The sequence below is a fragment of the Myotis nattereri genome, assembly GCF_964212035.1.
Source record: "Myotis nattereri genome assembly, chromosome: 3".
Lineage (NCBI taxonomy): Eukaryota > Metazoa > Chordata > Mammalia > Chiroptera > Vespertilionidae > Myotis > Myotis nattereri.
The window spans coordinates 133766525-133785058 of record NC_138077.1 but is presented as its reverse complement, the minus strand read 5'-3'; the positions used below and the strand labels follow the sequence as shown (position 1 = coordinate 133785058).

The window sequence follows — 18534 nt, the reverse complement described above, 5'->3', positions numbered from 1 at the left end:
GACATCTAGGAGTGGCCAACCTGTGCTAACAGAAAAGTTCAGCAAAAATGGAAGTGAGTCCCACAGCTGATGGAGTGGACTTTCTGGTCTTCCAATGGCAACCAAGGTTAACCCTTGGGCTGACTGAGCATACACTAAGAGATGGAACTGGTTTCAGAAACAGAAAAGCAGAGGCTCCAGTTCCCTGATGGCCACATTCCTGGAGCTCTCTGGGATCACTTTTCTCACAGCAAGGCTCAAAGGAATGAAGATGGCTCAGGCACACTGTTGCCTTTAGGTATAACCAGCCCAACTACCTGCCAGCCATGTTAACACTCTGCCTACCCTCACATACCTTTCAGAAATGGACTGATGTGAAAAATAAGGCCTGCTAAAGCTGTCCAACCAAGAATATTTCTGAAAAAAATATCTAATCTGAGTGGATCAGAGTTTGTAGTCCGATCTATCCACTGAGAGAACAAGATGCTAACTACATCTTGTAGCTATTTATATGACTCCTGAGTTGAACCATACAAACATATTTAAGGACTTCAAAGTTCACCCATAAAACTTTCCCCTGCTCTGAATGCCTTTTCTACTTCAAATGTAAAGTCTGTCATCCTTTTGATGAATAGATTCCCAGGTCAGAGTGAGCTCTGCTAAGGTACCACTTTAAGCAATTTCTAGAAACAGATAAAGAAGTCAACTCAGGTTTGGTTTTTGGAAAACAGGATGTAAGCTATAATAATGTTAAAGCTGTGTTATAGACGGCATTTCCTAACTGCTCAAGGAAAACACACCAGCATGTTTTACAGTTTCAGACCCAGGTGACCCACTTTTTGTCAAGCACATGCTTCTGGGTCCCACCACAGCCTCTAGCAGCCTGTCCTGCATAGCTGTGAACACCAAGGGTTGGACAGATGAGTGGAACTGGGTTATTTGGGCTCTTTATTGTTCCTGAGATTGGGCAAAATGGAAGGAGGTATTATTACAATTCAGCAGACTTGTAATATTAGAAAAAGTTATCCAAAAGTTGAAAATGAGGCAAAAAGAGTTCAACTTGGCCTTTCAATGCCACATTGAAGAACTGTTTAACAGGGATCATTTATTACATAAATCTGTTAAACTCTATACCCACTACAGAGGAAGGGCCCAGATATGTTAACTTGTAGGTTTTTGTCAGGTAGAGATTTACAGAGGATACATGAAATCTTATGCTAATCAACAAAATAACCTTCTTGATTAAATAACATATAATTTCCCCAAATCAGGGAAGAGGATAGATGCCTTAAAACAAAGGCCAGGCTTGTCATGCCTGCCATAAATTGCTAGCAGCTTTCTGAGCATATAACAGGAACTAGCTTCAGGGAAGGACATGCTGGCTCCAGGAGACTTGCTTACTCTCGACCATAAAAATGACCTCCACTTGACCAGCTTTAAGATAATCATTGGGAATGGACTGTGCTTATTTACATATAGGGAACTTTCAACCCCACCTACCCCTGATTTCTTTGTTCTGCTTTCCCTCTCCTTCCTAATAAAAACCTCCACCTGCACTGAGATGTTAAGATGATCTTTGGGATGAGAGTCCCTCATCTTCTCAGGTTGCCAGCACTTGAATAAACCTCTTTCCTTCTCACCAGCACCTATCTTACAAGTTTGGCTTTGGTTGCTTGTGTTTGGTTAGAGATACAAATCATTTCTAACCAGTAAAAAATTTAATCCAATATTACCCTGTAGGACAATCAACAGCTTTTCTCCCCTGCAGAGAGATGAAGGGTTTAAAATACAAATAATGTGTGAAAGGCTTAGGTGCAAATATTTTATGAGAAGCAACAAATTCTTAAACAGACTTACCTTAACTATTAAGAGATCATCTCTGACCTGTCTTGGAAGGGGCTTGCCTAAGGAGAAAAGGACAGAATGGCCTCCTCCAAAATCTTGCCCAGCACCCATTTCAATATAATCATTCCCCTCAAAGTGTAGGAACTTTCAGGTACTTCAAATTCCATTAGAGATGAGGAGATGGCAGGCTAAGAAAGACCTACTTGAACTTGGACGAGCCATTGTTAGGCAAATCTTGGTTCCTGTGGCAACTGGAGACTTCAATCCACAATACAGTTGGGAAATTAATCGGCTGGGGACAATCTGGAGAAGTCCCATCAGGTTTTCTTTATAGTATTAATTCTTGAGATGGACTTCAGAAAAATCACAAAAACAAATAGAAACAATCAGAAAACAATTGTATTTTACAAATATCTATTATATATGTACATATATTATATATAAAGGCCTTCACAATATTTTTAGTGTGAGATCTTCATGGTATTCAGCTGTTTTCAATCGGTTCTCAAGAGCACCTACATGCCCTGGAGCAGTGGTTCTCATGTGTGGTTCCCCAGACCAGCAGCAACAGAACCACCTGAGATTTATTAGAAATGCAAAGTCTTGGGCTCCACCCCAGGCCCATGAATCAGACATTTTGGGGGTGGGGGCCCACATTTGTGTCCAGGTGATTCTGATGCTCAAATTTGAGAATCTGCCTTAGAAGATTGAGGAGGGGTTAGATATGAGAATTCATTTGAAAAACAGCTTCAGTAGCTTTTAAAAAGGTGTGAAAATCATTGGCCTCTCATTTTTTGGTTAAAATACTGTTCTATAAGAATGTAAATTCTGAGAACTAAAGTAAGCATAAAAAATATTTTTATGACAATAAACGGATAAAGGTGTTCTGTGAAATTATTTATGTTTAATAGGAGAACACCAAGGCCTATGAGATAGTGCGAGGCCAAAAACTGTAAGCAATTCAAATGGCCATCAACATATAAATGGGTAACAAATTGTGGTCTATCCATGCAATGAAATACGGTTCAGCAATAAAAGAACCAACTGCTAATACATAAAACAACATGGATGAATTTTTAAAGAATTAGATAATAGTAACCTGCAGTGGAAAAACCTGGCAGACACTATCTTAACCAAGTAGTCAAAGTCAATCCCCCAGTAATAAGACACTGACTTCATGTACCCTCCTGGTAGGATGCAATGAGGAGGGCAAAACATCATTTGTGTTGTATTTTTCCCCCAAAATGCATTTGCTCAATTTAATTGTAAGAAAGCATCAGAAAAATCCCAATTGAGGATCATTCTACAGCAAAACTGGCTAATACTCTTTAAAAATGTTATTAAGGTTATGAAAGATAAAGACTGGGGACTTGTCCCAGGTTGGAAACTGAAGAAACAGGACAACTAAATGCAATGTGATATCCTAGACTGGATTCAAAACTTGAAAAAGATCTTTAGTGAGAGAACTGACAAAATTTGAATGAAGTCTGAAAATTAGTTAATAGTATGGTATAGATGTAAATGTCCTTGTTCAGACCACTGTACTGTAATTATGTCAGATATTAACCTTAGGGGAAGTTGGGTAAATAGTATCTGGGAACTCTATGTACATATTTGCAACATATCTGTAAACTTAAAAATATTTCAAAATAAAGTTTTCTTTAAAAAATAAATAAGATAAAGATAAGCATTATACTAAGTGAAAGACTACATGTTTGTGACTATTGAGATATTCTTTTTTTTAACCCATTACATATTTTTATTAAAAAAAGAACTATATTTTCAACAATAACAAAAATATACTTAAAGGAGTGGTATTGATTACATTTCTGCAAATCTCTTTAATGTTGGGTTAAATAGAATATAACTCACTTCTCATATCTGTTCCTGAATTCAATGTGTTGCCTGCCATACCCTTATTTAGTCTCTGCTCAGGTTCTCTGTACCTGATTTTCTTTTTGCCATTCTATAATTCCCTTGGCCCTTCTCATGCATTACATCTCAGCTTAAATATCTTTTCCTTAGAGAAGTCTCTTCCAACCATGTTTACATTTGTACCCTTTTGTCAATTTCACCACCATGCCCTTTCTAGCATATAATGTGAAGGTAAGAAACATCCAAACCTGTAGAGAATAAATATTTATAAGAGTTTATGTGAGCCAAACTGATGACATATGCCAGGAGCAAGATTTCAAATGCTTGCCATTTATATGATATTCTGAAAAGGCAAAACTGTAAGTAGAGAAATCACATCTGTGGTTTTCAGGGTCCGGGGGAGGGAAGAGACAAGTAGGCCCAAGAAACTTTTTTAAAGCAATGAAAAATAGGGGTGCCAGAATGACAGGAAGAGGAACAAGGGTTAGAAAACCTATTTGAAGAAATAATATCAGAAAACTTCCCTAATGTGGAGAAGAAAAAAGGCACACAAGCACAGAGAGTCCCAAACAAGATGAACCCAAAAAGACCCACATCAAGACACATCATAATTATAATGGCAAACGTTTAGGACAAAGAGGGAATCTTAAAGGCTGCAAGAGAGAGACAGAAAATTACCTACAAGGGATATCCCATTAGATTATCAAATGATTTCTCAACAGAAACACATCAGGCCAGAAAGGAATGGAAGGAAATTTACAAAGTGATGCAAAGCAAGGGACTAAATCCAAGAATACTCTATCCAGCAAAGCTATCATTCAAAATTGAAGGGGAAATAAGGAGCTTCACAGACAAAAAAGGCTAAGGGAGTTTATCACTACCAAGCCAGCAATGAAAGAAATGCTAAAGGGACTGGTATAAAAAGAAGAAATAAAAAGGGAAGAAGGAACACAGGCACAAAAAATAAAAATGGCTACAAACAAGTACCTTTCAATAATAACTTTAAATGTAAATGGACTAAATGCTCCAATCAAAAGACATTGAGTGGCTGAATAGATTAAAAAAAAAAAAAAACATGACCCTTATGCATGCTGTCTACAAGAGATCCAACTCAGAACAAGGGACTCACACAGACTGTAGGTGAAGGGAGGGAAAAATATCTATCAGGCAAATGGAAAGGAAAAGAAAGCTGGGGTAGCAATACTTATATCTGACAAAATAGACCTCAAAGTGAAGGCCATAACAAGAGATCAGGATACTAAAGGGATCAATACAACAAGAGGATATAACCCTGGTAAACATATACTAGTATGCACCCAATGCAGGAGCACCCAAATACATTAAAAAAAAAAACCCCTCCTGGAAGATATCAGGGGAGAGATTAACAACAATACAATCATAATAGGGGACTTTAATACACCACTGACATCACTGGATAAATCCTCTAAACAAAAAATCAGCAAAGAAACAGCAATCCTAAATGACTCACTAGATCAGATGGACTTAATTGACATCTTCAGAACAATTCACCCCAAAGCCACGGAATATACGTTCTTCTCAAGTGCACATGGGACATTTTCAAAGATAGACCACATATTGGGTCACAGGCAAAGTCTCTCCAAATTCCAGAAGACTGAAATCATATCAAGCATCTTCTCAGATCACAATGGCATAATATTAGAAATAAACTATGATAAAAAAAATAAAAAAATTCAAACACTTGGAAGCTTAATATCATGCTATTAAACAATGATTGTGTTACCAAAGAGATCAAAGAAGAAATTTATAACATCCTGAAAATGAATGACAATGAAAACACAACAATCCAAAATCAATGGGACACAGTGAAAGCAGTCGTGAGAGGGAAGTTTATAGCTCTACAGACCTACCTCAGAGAACAAGAAAAAATGGTAATAAATCATCTAACTCTACAACTTAAAGAATTAGAAAGAGAGCAACAAGAAAAGCCCAGAGTGAGCAGAAGGAAGGAGATAATAAAGATCAGGGTGGAAATAAATGACATAGACACCAAAAAAATAAATAAATAAATAAAAATCAATGAAACCAAGAGCTGGTTCTTTGAAAGGATAAACAAGGTTGATGAACCTCTAACCAGGCTTACCAAGAAGCAAAGAGAGAGGATCCAAATAAACAAAATCAGAAATGAAAGAGGTGAAATAACAAGAGACCTACAGAAATACAAAGGATTGTTAAAAAATACTATGAAAACTCTATTCCAACAAACTAGACAACCTAGATGAAATGGACATATTCCTAGAAAAGTACAACCTTCCAAAACTCAATCAGGAAGAATCTAAAAATCTCAATAGGCCAATAACTATGGAGGAAACTGAAGCAGTCATCAAAAAGCTTCCAGCAAACAAAAGCCTGAGCCAGGTGGCTTCACAGGGGAGTTTTACCAAACATTCAAAGAAGAACTAAAACCTATTCTCAGACTATTCGAAAAAAATTCAAAAAGAAGGAACACTTCCAAGCTCATTCTATGAAGCCAGCATTACCCTAATACCAAAACCAGATAAAGACAACACAATGAAAGAGAATTACAGGCCAATACGCCTCATGAACACAGATGCCAAAATTCTTAACAAAATTCTAGCAAATCGGATCTAGCATTACATCAGAAAGATCCTACACCAGTGATTGCGAATCTATGACACGCGTGTCAGACGTGACACGCAAACTCATTTTTTTGGTTGATTTTTCTTTGTTAAATGGCATTTAAATATATAAAATAAATATCAAAAATATAAGTCTTTGTTTTACTATGGTTGCAAATATCAAAAAATTTCTATATGTGACACGGCACCAGAGTTAAGTTAGGGTTTTTCAAAATGCTGACACGCCGAGCACAAAATGTTCACCATCACTGTCCTACACCATGACCAAGTAGGATTTATCCCAGAGATGCAAGGATGGTACAATATCTGCAAAACAATAAATGTGAAACATCACATAAACAATTGAGAGATAAAAATCACAGTCATATCAATTGATGCAAAAAAAACATTTGACAAAATCCAACACCCTTTCTTGATAAAAACTCTTAGCAAAATGGGAATAGAGGGATCATACCTCAACATAATAAAAGCCTTACATGACAAACCTACAGCCAACATCATACTCAATGGGCAAAAACTAAAACCATTTCACCTAAGAACAGAAACGAGACAGGGATACCCACTTTCACCACTCCTTTTCGACATAGTATTGGAAGTGCTAGCCATAGGAATTAGATAAGAAGAAGAAATAAAAGGCATCCAAATTGGAAAAGACGTAAAACTGTCATTATTCGCAGATGACATGATACTGTACATAGAAAACTCTAAAGATGCCATCAAAAAATTATTAGACTTAATAAATGAATTTAGCAATGTAGCAGGATACAAAATTAACGCCAAGAAATCTATGGTATTTTTATACACCAATAGTGAACTTACAGAAAGAGGGATTAAAAAAACAATCCCATTTACCATCGCACCAAAAAAATTAAGATACCTAGGAATAAACTTAACTAAGGAGGTAAAAGACCTGTACCCGGAAAACTACAGGACACTGAAAAAAGAGACAGAGGAAGGCATAAACAGATGGAAGAACATACCGTGTTCATGGATTGGTAGAATCAACATCATTAAAATGTCCATATTACCCAAAGCAATCTATAGATTCAATGCACTCTCCATTAAAATACCAACAGCATATTTCACAGACATAGTACAATTTCTCCAAATATTCATCTGGAATAAAAAAAGACCCCGAATAGCTGTAGCAATCCTGAGAAAGAACAACAAAGTTGGAGGGATCACAATACCAGATATCAAGCTGTATTACAAAGCCACCGTTCTCAAAACTGCCTGGTACTGGCACAAGAACAGACATATAGGCCAGTGGAACAGAACAGAGAACCCAGAAATCAACCCAAACCACTATGCTCAATTAATATTTGACAAAGGAGACAGGACAGTGGAGTTAAGACAGTTTCTTCAATAAATGGTGTTGGGAAAATTGGACAGAGACATGCAAGAAAATGAAACTAGAAACACCAATCAGAAAGGATATATGCACCCCTATGTTCACAGCAGCACAATTCACCATAGCTAAGATGTGGAAACAGCCTAAGTGCCCATCAGCAGATGAGTGGATTAAAAAACTGTGGTACATCTACACAATGGAATTATGCTGTGGTAAAAAGGAAGGAATTCTTACCATTTGCAACAGCATGGATGGAACTGGAGAGCATTATGCTAAGTGAAATAAGCCAGTCAGAGAACGATAAATATCACATGATCTCACTCATTTGTGGAATATAATGAACAACATAAACTGATGAACAAAAATAGATCCAGTGACACAGTAGCATTGATCAGACCGTCACAACTCAGAGGGAAGGTAGTGGGGGGAGGGTGGGGGTAAGGGGGAGAGATCAACAAAAGGACTTGTATGCACGCATATAAGCCTAACCAATGGACACAGACACCAGGGGGGTGAGGGCATGAGTGGGGGAGGGGCGAGGGGAGCAATGGGGGGATAAGGACACATATGTAATACCTTAATCAATAAAAAAAGCAATGAAAAATTCTATGTATTTTGTGCTTGTTTTTCAAATCTCATAGAACTTTATAATAGAGTGAATTTTATAGTATATAAATTGTATTTCAATAAACCTCACTTAATGACAAGAAGAAAGCATGTCAACAAATTTTCATTGTAACCTGTCTCTGCTATAATTTAAAAAACAAAACAAAACAAAAAACTAAAGGAGAAGATTGGAATACTGAAGAGAAAATGGGGTAGTGCTGGTTTCCAGAACACTTCAGGAGACAAGAGCCTCTGGCTGCCTGGAGTCATTTTCTCAGGGAATTTAGGTCAGAGTCAGAAAAGGCGCTTGGCTGATTGGTTACCAGTGGAGAAGGTAGGCAGACTCAGACATCACCACCAGGAAGGCCACTCTGGTGAGCAGCTTGTAGACTCTAACAATGGAATGCCCAACCATCATGAAAATCACCCCATGGGAGAAAATAGCTTGGCATGATTTTCAACCAGCTGGGGCATGATAAGCTTTGGCAAGCTTCAATTTGTTTGGAAAAATTAATTATCGGAATACATTAGTAATGGATAAGTAAGGTGTTACTATAGTTTATTTTTTTAATTATGGAAAGACTTAAACATCTATAAAAATAGGAGTTATTGTTCTATCCCCTAGCTTCAATAATTATCAAGAAAAGTTTTTTTCCCCTAAGAACTTATATGCATACGTTTTCCCAAAGAACATGTACACATAGCCCATGGACAGACAATAGTGCTGGGAAGGCCTGGGGAGGGGGTGTGTGGAGTGGGATGAAGTAGGTCAATGGGGGAAAAAAGGGGACATCTGTAATACTTTCAACAATAAGGTTAAATTTAAAAAAAAGCAGTTTCCTCAGATCCATTTGAGGCTTTAAGATATTGTCATAGATGATGTTGTTAAACTTGCACATCTTGAAAACTGTGAAGATTAAAGTACTCAGTACTGTCTAACTTTACTAAAAGCTCCTTACATGTTGCATGAAGTTACTACGTTATCATTTTGAGCTTAATATATGTCTTTAGTTATTTCTCCCAAAGATGTCTGATTCCACTGTTGCTTTATAATATTTTAATTAGGAGACATTAATTTGATCTAGAAAATTTTCTTCTGTTAATTTTAAATGTTAGCAAACATTCCCATTTATGGTCAAAGAATTCTGAATAACTCCTGAATAAATTGTCATGTTTTTTTCTCAGACATGAAGGTAGGATTTTATTTTTTAAATTACATTTAAAAAATCTTTTATTGATATTTTAAATGTGTTTTTTTGTTTGTTTGTTTTTTGTTTTTTTACTTTTTTAGACAGAGGAAGGGAGAGGGAGATAAACAACAATTGGCTGCCTCCTGCATTCCTCACACTGGAGATTGAGCCCACAACCTGGGCATGTGCCCAGACCTGGAATTGAACTGTAACCTCCTGGTTCAAAGGTCAACACTCAACCACTGAGCGACACCGGCCAGGCCTAACTGGTGACCTCTTGGTTCATGAGACCATGCTCAAGCAACAGAGCCACACTGGGGGCTTTTTTTATTGATTTTTAGAGAGAGAAAAGGAGAGGGAAAGAGAGAGGCCAGAACATCAGTGTGAGTGCAAAGCATTGATCAGGTGCTTCCTGAATGTCCCCTATGGGGGATGGAGCCACAGCCCAGGAAATGTGCCCCGGGAATGGAACTGGCAACCTTTTAGTGGTTGGGACAACGACCACCCAGCTGAGCCACACTGGCAAGGGCAGGCATGAAGGTAAGATTTTAAAGTCATTAAGAATTTCAAGAAGGATCTCTTAACCTTTGAGATAGCATGGAGCAGCCGTGGGCAAACTATGGCCCGCGGGTCGGATCCGGCCCGTTTGAAATGAATAAAACTAAAAAAAAAAAGACCGTACCCTTTTATGTAATGATGTTTACTTTGAATTTATATTAGTTCACACAAACACTCCATCCATGCTTTTGTTCCAGCCCTCTGGTCCAGTTTAAGAACCCATTGTGGCCCTCGAGTCAAAAAGTTTGCCCACTTCTGGCATGGAGGGACCAGGAAAGCATTATGCTAAACAAAATAAGCCAGTCAGACAAGTATAACATGATCTCACTCATACGTGGAATCTAAAGAACAAAATAAACTGATGAACAAAATAGATCCACAGACATAGAAGCATGAAACAGACTGTCAAATCTCAGAGGGAAGGCAGAGGTGAGGGGGTGGGATGGAGAGAGATTAACCAAAGAACTTATATGCATACTAGAGGCCCAGTGCACTCACAAGGGGGGGGTTCCCTCAGCATGGCCTGTGCCCTCTAGCAGTCCAGGAGCCCTCGGGGAATGCCCGACTGATGGTGGGCCTAAGCTGGCAGTTGGACATCCTTAGCGCTGCCACTGAGGCAGGAGAGGCTCCCACCACCACTGCTGTGCTCGCCAGCTGTGAGCCAGCCTCTGGCTAAGTGGCACTCCCCCTGTGGGAGCACACTGACCACCAGGGAGCAGCTCCTGGGTTGAGTGGCTGCCCCTTGGTGGTCAATGTGCGTCATAGCGACCAGTTGTTCTGCCATTGGGCCGAAACCGGCTCTCCCACATTCCCTGAGGGGTCCCCAATTGTGAGAGGGTGCAGGCAGGCCCAAGGACCACACCGGTGCATGATTGGGCTGGGGAGGGACGTGGAAGGTTGGCCAGCCAGGGAAGGTCTGCAGGAAGTCTCCAGCAGCAAGCTAATCTACCAGTCAGAGCATCTGCCCCCTGGTGGTCAGTGCACGTCATAGCGAGTGGTTGAGCAGCCTTAGCATATCATTAGCATATTATGCTTTAATTGTTTGAAAGGCCAACTGACCAGACACTTACATATTAGGCTTTTACTATATAGGATATGCACCATCCATGGAAACAGACAATAGTGTGGTGAAGGCCGGGGGGTGGGGGTAGGCTGGAAGGGGTAAATGGGAGGGAAAAGGGTACATCTGTATTACTTTCAACAATAAAGATAAACTGTGAAGCAACAAATCAATGCTTCTCTCTCACTCCCCCTCTCCCCCTCTTGTCTAGAATCAATAAATAAAAAGAAGAAAAAGAAACTGCAAATCTCATTCTCCGGAGAATTTGAGAACTTGCTTTCTGGCAATGTTATCAGTTTGGGCTCCAATAAATTCTTATAAAAATTCACTACAGGTTTGGATGCTCTTACAAGGCAGAGGCAGCACCATAAACCAGTTGACTATGCTGCTATCAGCGTAACTCTTCTACATGAGGATCTAAGGATGGGTCATCTGCTGAGTAGCTGTGCAATGAAGACAAGTCTTCATTCTACTCTGAACATGAGTTTGAATTTGTTGTGTTGTCAGAGAATATTAAGGAATTTTTAATTGTAGGATTGACAACATTAGGACTTGTATTATTCGGTTAAAATGTTACTATTTTTCATCTAAGTTTCTTTACTCAAATGTTTTTATTATTAAGTAATAATAATTACTTTCACCAGAGCAGTCAACTCGAAGTGAAAAAATAGAAAAAAGATTTACTTGCTCATGTTTCAACATTTCCAAAAAATCACTAGCTTTCTAGATCCCTTGCCTAGGCCTGTGGTAGGCAAACCGCGGCTCACGAGCTACATGCGGCTCTTTGGCCCCTTGAGTGTGGCTCTTCCACAAAATACCACGTGCAAGCGCACATGCACAGTGCGATTGAAACTTCGTGGCCCATGTGCAGAAGTCGGTATTTTGTGGAAGAGCCACACTCAAGGGGCCAAAAAGCCGCATGTGGCTCGCGAGCCGTGGTTTGCCAAGCTGCAGTTTGCTGACCACTGGCCTAGGCAATGCAATCAGCAAGTATTTTGTAAAGATAGCTTTAGTTCTCATGTGAATTATGTTTAATGACATACATGTATTATATATACACACATACATGTATACACACACTCAAGAATTGTATAAAATTAAAAATGCTCTAAGTGTGTATTTTTGAATTTCAAATCTTTTATCATACTAATTATTACTGAAAATCTAATGTATAGCTGACATAATGAACCAGTGAGAAAATTTTGGTCTGCCAGGTTACAAAATCCATTCTACTACCAGTTTTATTAGTCAACATTTCACATGTTGTTGTTTTTTTAAATAAATGTGGTAATTGTTTTGCCAAATTTCCTGTTAATTTACAAGATGGTCTGCAAATCTCTCAGTAAATGTGAAAGCAAAGTAGAGAATGAAAACAAAATGTTCGCATCTTTTCTGGTCAGTGCCACCAGAAATTTATTTCCAAGATCAGAAATGCTCAGATCATAAGGCTGTTTTAAAGAGGCTACCACAAAATATTGTCTGAGTGCCAACATATATCTGCTTTCCTGGGGGGAGTGGGAGTGAGCAGTGGTCCTACCTTCCACACGCTCACAGCCCTGTTCAAGTGTAAAAGGAGGTTCCCAGAAGAAAAGGGAAAGGCCACAGGGCAATGAGAACTCAGGTTATCCCCTTCAGAAACCCCCAGGGTGAAAACTGCCCTGGCTGAAACTACCAATTATTCTGCCTTGATTGTATCTTCAGGGGGAGAAGACAAGCCTCAGGGGAGGAAATAAACTCATTCATCAAACAGGCTTTCTGGAGGTGGTACAGGCTCCCAAACACTGGCATTAGTCTAATGCAGCGGTTCTCAACCTGTGGGTAGCGACCCCTTTGGTGGTCGAACGAAAACACATATGGTCATCGGAAAACACATATATAATTACATATAGTTTTTCTGATTAATCACTATGCTTTAATTATGCTCAATTTGTAAAAATGAAAATACATCCTGCATATCCGATATTTACATTAGGATTCATAACAGTAGCAAAATTACAGTTATGAAGTAGCAACGAAAATAATTTTATGGTTGGGGGGGGTCACCACAACATGAGGAACTGTTTTAAAGGGTCGCGGCATTAGGAAGGTTGAGAACCACTGGAATGGCAGTCCCCAGTGTAACCAGGCTTTCTTGTGAAACCTGAAACTCACCTATGGAAGTAGGAAAAAAGAAAAATGTATGTTCCCTGTGGGAAAAAGGGGGCAACCTACTAATTCTGAAAAATATAATAAATGAAAGGTTATATCAGGAATGCAAGAGAAAAATATTTCACGCAAAAAAATGAAAGCTCATGAGAAGTATACTGCAAAGGAACGCCCAAAACTTACACAGGCGTTCAAGAAATACTTTGAACACCCACGAGCTAAACTTATGAAACGCACCAGTCCCAGGCTGTCAACACCGGCAGGCTCCTGCCCCGCCCTCCTCTACCACGTGCCCCCGACAAGGTCACTGGCGACCTCCGCCAGGTCAAACCTCGATGAAGTCCAGTCTCCGACCCGTTTGCTCACCTCTCCTCCTGCTTCTCCTGGCTCCCGGGGACGCCCTCGCCTGGTTTCCCACCAAACTCTCTGAGGCCCCTCCTCCCCGGACTCCAGACAGACGGCTCCCACCCACAGGGCCAAGCCCCGAACTGTCCCCGGACCTTCAACCCGCACAGCCTAGGGCATCACCCTCCTCGGCCGGCTTCTGCCCCCTCACACCCCGCGGCCAGGCTGGTCACTGTCCTGACAGCTGCACCTTACACTCTGCCGATCCCACCCGCCTCCCAGGCCCACGGCCACCGCGCTGCCCCAGGCCCCCACCCTCTGCCACCCGGACGCTGCGGTGACCAGGGTGACTGCTCCGAGGGGGCGCTCCGCTCCGCTCCGCGCAGGGGCTCCCGGGCCCCCCTCGAGCGGCCCACCAGCCCACCTGCTCGGGCCGCGTTACTCTGCAGCCTGGCTTCCTGCCCCCGCCCTGGTCTCGCGTGCAGCCGCCGCCCCGCTGCGGGGCCAGGACTCCGGGCCGAGGAGCCTAGGCCCTCCCGCAGAGGCCGGGCCGCTCCCCTCCGCGCATCCGCCCGTCCTCCCCCGCCCAACCGCCGACGCCGGGAGCCCCGAGCGCGGGGGTGGGGCGGGGACGGGGGTGCGGCTGGGAGAGGGAGGGAAGAGACTGGCTGCGCATGCGCGCTCCGACCCGGGTCCGGGTCCGCACTGGGAGCTGCGCGCGGCCCGCGGGAGCGCGTCGTCGGCGGGACCCGGGCGGGAGCTGAGAGGCCCCGGGACCCGGCCCGCGGACACGCACCTGCAGGAGGCGGCGGCGGCGGCGCCCGGGCGCAGGGGCGGGCAGGAGGCCGCGGGGTGGGGCGGGGCCGGGCGGGGCGGAGCGACCAACTGCGCGGGCTGCAGCGGCCCCTGCCTGAGACCCACACCTGCCGGGCTCCCGAGCGGTGGGGGCTGGTCCCGGGTCTTGTTCGTCATTAACGTTTGTATCTTTGCTTTTCTGTTTGGGTGACGGCGGAGCGAGGCAGGAGACCGCGCCGAGCCTGGTCTCTGAGAGTTTCCCGGATATGTCGTGATGTCGTGAATTACGCCCTGTTTCCCTCTTGAGCCGCAGCTGGATCGCACAAATCAGGACAGAGCGTTTCAGATGTTGGGGCTTTCCCCGGAACATCCATTTCCAGTGGTGGTTCATTGGGTTCCCAGGCTAGCCCACCAAACCCGAGTGCTGGTGTCGGGGTCCTTACCCGTGCCCGTGGGAAGGGCTTTATTTGAGGGCTTCGAGGACTGGCGACTCTTAAAATCCGGCATCTTTCTTCTTTTTCTTTTCTTTTTCCTTTTAAAATATATTTTATTGATTTTTTACAGAGAGGAGGGGAGAGGGATAGTTAGAAACATCAATGACAGAGAAACATCAATCAGCTGCCTCCTGCACACCCCCTATTGGGAATGTGCCGGAATCGAACCTGGGACCTTTCAGTCCGCAGGCTGACGCTCTATCCACTGAACCAAACTGGTCAGGGCTCTTTCTTTTTCTTTAATCCAGTTTACCTCCAGGACTACTTTTCCTAGAATATATGTACTTGCTTTGGAGCGTGCCAATGGATCCGAAAGAGCAGTGGTCTGAGAACTCCAGCGCAAAAAAAAAAAAAAGTTACATTAACATTTGTTTTTCCCAAACTTCAACCATTTCCCACAGTTTAGCTGGGAATTCAGCCCACTTTGGAGCCCCTCTGGCCCCTACAGGCCCCTCAGGATCGTACAGGTTCCAAGATCATTGGAGGAGGACCTCACATCTGGCTGCCATTTCCCCCCTAACTTGTATGTGGAACTTTGTGACAGACACTTCTAAGAACTTCACATGTATTAGCCAACTAAAATCCCCCCGCCACGTGGTAGAACAGATTTTGTTATCTCTGCTTTACAGGTGAGGCAACTGAGGCCCAGGGAAGTCAAGTAACTGCCAGGCAGAAAATCTGTTGAGTAGAATAGCTGGGATTTGAACTTAGCCCTCCACCACACATATTGCCTCTCATTCAGGTGTTATTGTTGCATTGCTTTTTGTGCTTATGAATTAGCCATCAAGTGTTAATCCTTGCCTTCATCCAGACTTGGGGGGGGGGGGGCGGGATGTAGAGAAGGAAGAGGCCAGTGCCCTCATTGAAGCCTTCCATGGTCTGAAGGGCCAATATGTAGCCCGTTGTTACCACCCATAGTTGGGCCACCTCTGAGACATTGCATCCCATCAAGGTCCAGGAGTCTGCCACCCCCAGCTACCCTCCATATCACCCTTCAGCCCCATCCTTTCTTCCAGGCTTGGGAGAGCTGAATCTTCCTCACAAGTTTCAGGCTACATCCTCTTCTTGAAACATCAGCCACCATTCTTTCCATCTTTCAAGCAAGTCCAGCTTAATTTTTTTAGAAATGTTTAAATTAATTTCAGAAAGGAAGGGAGAGAGAAAGAAGAATAGAAACATCAATGATGAGAGAGAATCATTGATTGGCTGCCTCCTACATGCCCTCAACTAGGGATCAAGCCTGCAACCCAGGTGTGTGTCCTGACTGGGAATCAAACCCCTGACCTTCTGGTTCATGGGCCAGTGCTCAACCACTGAGCCACAGCAGCTGGGCTTCAGCTTAACTTTTTGATGTTCTTGTCCTTCCAAGACAAGAAGCTGTTCCCTCTTCCAGGAATGTTCTTTTCCCATTCACTCCATAATAACTCCTCTCTCCCTTCCAGTCTTAGCTCATTGTCACTTCCTCAAGAAAGCCTTGTCTGAAGCCAGCCTCCCCTGCCCCACTAAGTGAGGTCCTTTGTCTTTGATGAAGGCTTTTACTGTACCACAGCAGTTATCCCATCAAATTTCAAATGTATTTCTGTTTATTTGATCACATTTTCTCTCCACTATAAGCTCACTGAAGGTGACACTTTTGTTTCTATTTCTCACCATGATATTTCCAGCCCTTCAGTGCCTGATGCTCAATTTATTGGTGTAATATGTATTAAATGAATGAACAGCCTCACAGGAAAAGCATCCCAGAACTCAGGTTAATGGTTTGGCTATCTTTATTAAAATTGAGAAGCAAATTACTTTCTCCTTCTTATCTATATATATAAAGAGCCAGGGGCCGTCACATCCAAAACAACCAAACAGACGACTGAACAGGCTGAGCGGGCGACAAGGCCAGCAGGAGTGTTAGTGAGGGACAACCAAACGATTGAACAACAGGCTGTGTGAGGCGACCAGTCCGGCAGGGGGGGCAGTGAGGGGCAACCAAATAGCAGGCTGTGTGGGGCGACCAGGCCAGCAGGGAGGGCATTGAGGGGTGACCAGGCTGGTAAGGAAGGCAGTTGGGGGTGACTAGGCTGGTGGGGGGTGGCAGTTAGGGGCGACCAGGCTGGCAGGGGAGGGCAATTAGGGGTGACCAGGTTGGCAGGGCCGGGGTGAAGTTGGAGGTGACCAGGCTAGCAGGGGGGGCAGTTAGGGGCAATCAGGCAGATAGGCAAGTGAACAGTTAGGAGTCAGTGGTCCTGGATTGTGAGAAGGATGTCTGACTGCCGGTCCTAAACTGGCAGTCGGACATCCCCCAAGGGGTCCCAGATTGGAGAGGGTGCAGGCTCACTGAGGGGACCACACCCCCCTGTGCATGAATATTGTGCACCAGGCCTCTAGTCCTATATAATAAAAGCCTAATATGCAAATTGTCCCCTTGACCAGGAGTTCGACCGGGAGTTCGACCAGGGGTGGGCAAACTTTTTGACTCGAGGGCCACAATGGGTTCTTAAACTGGGCCGGAGGGCCGGAACAAAAGCATGGATGGAGTGTTTGTGTGAACTAATATAAATTCAAAGTAAACATCATTACATAAAAGGGTACGGTCTTTTTTTATTTTAGTTTTATTCATTTCAAACGGGCTGGATCCGGCCTGCGGGCCGTAGTTTGCCCACCGCTGGGGCCAGTCAACTGCAGGAAGGCAGGCCCCGGCTGGCAGCAGGCAGCCGCCAGGGACCCTACCCATGTACAAATTTCATGCACTGGGCCTCTAGTTGTTTATAAGTGCCTAGCAGCACACACACACAAAATTAGCAAAAAAAAGTAGATCGCCCTGGCCAGTGTGCGGTAAGGCTCAGTTGGTTGGAGTGTTGTCCCATACAACAAAAGATGTTGGGTTCAATTCTAGGTCAGGACACATACCGCAGGAGGCAACTGATCAATGTTTCTCTTTCTCTCTCTTCCTCCCTCTCTCAAAACTAATAAAAAATAGCACTGGATCAATAACTCATGCTATTTATGGAGGTTTTCCTGGGATAACCAGGTAGGTGCATAAAAGTTAGCAGTGCATATCCTGGCAAGATAGTACTATTTCCTTTCTTAAGTGAAATTCAGACATACCACCCTTTTCCCTTCCTCCTGAACTTTATATCCTCTCAGGGTCACTAACTTTACTGATTATCATGCTGCCCTTCAGAGGTGGACTCTGGTACAAATATGAATATGGACATGAACACTTGTGCTTGCTGCCTTTTGGTTGATTGACTTTGACACACTAGGAGAAAGCTGAAATTCTCTAAGGCTTTTACTCTAAAAGGGAGAACAACAAGAAAATAAACCTCAAGATTGCAAAACTGCAAGAAACATAAACACAATCCAGAAATTGTGCTAAGTCCCAGCCCCACTAGATTCTGTATTTCCCAGCTCCAGTCTATTTCCACAATGTAACATCATCACGCACTGGTCTTGGGATCTTTGTGGAGAAAAGCAAGAGAGCAATGTTCTGTCTGCACAGCTCCTTGGGTTCTTTAGGTTCCAGTGTGAGGCCAGAGAAGCAGCTGACACTAAGAATGACCTGCCTGCCCTAAGCCGGATCCCATACACAGCATCCAAGGTGTGTGGCTTTCACCTCCATCAGCCAGTCATCACATCCTATATAATAAAAGGCTAATATGCA

At 42.9% G+C, this 18534-nt stretch overlaps 1 protein-coding gene across 5 annotated transcripts in view; it reads right to left on the bottom strand.

Moving 5' to 3' along the window:
• The window catches only part of SIRT5 (sirtuin 5), a 38323-nt gene extending 23726 nt beyond the window's left edge, over positions 1 to 14597 (bottom strand). For 2 of the 5 annotated variants that reach the window (XM_081087540.1, XM_081087539.1), the window contains exons 1-2: positions 14018 to 14177; positions 2028 to 2177 (exon numbers count right to left, since the gene is read on the bottom strand). In XM_081087540.1, coding sequence (XP_080943666.1) covers positions 2028 to 2142 — 115 coding nt within the window. In that variant the 5' untranslated portion in view covers positions 2143 to 2177; positions 14018 to 14177. Of the gene's footprint in view, positions 1 to 1836; positions 1884 to 2027; positions 2178 to 13254; positions 13320 to 14017; positions 14178 to 14389 lie in introns of those variants that run through there. The other 3 variants (XM_081087541.1, XM_081087542.1, XM_081087543.1) reach the window with 3 other exon arrangements.
• Between the last annotated feature and the right edge of the window lie 3937 nt (positions 14598 to 18534).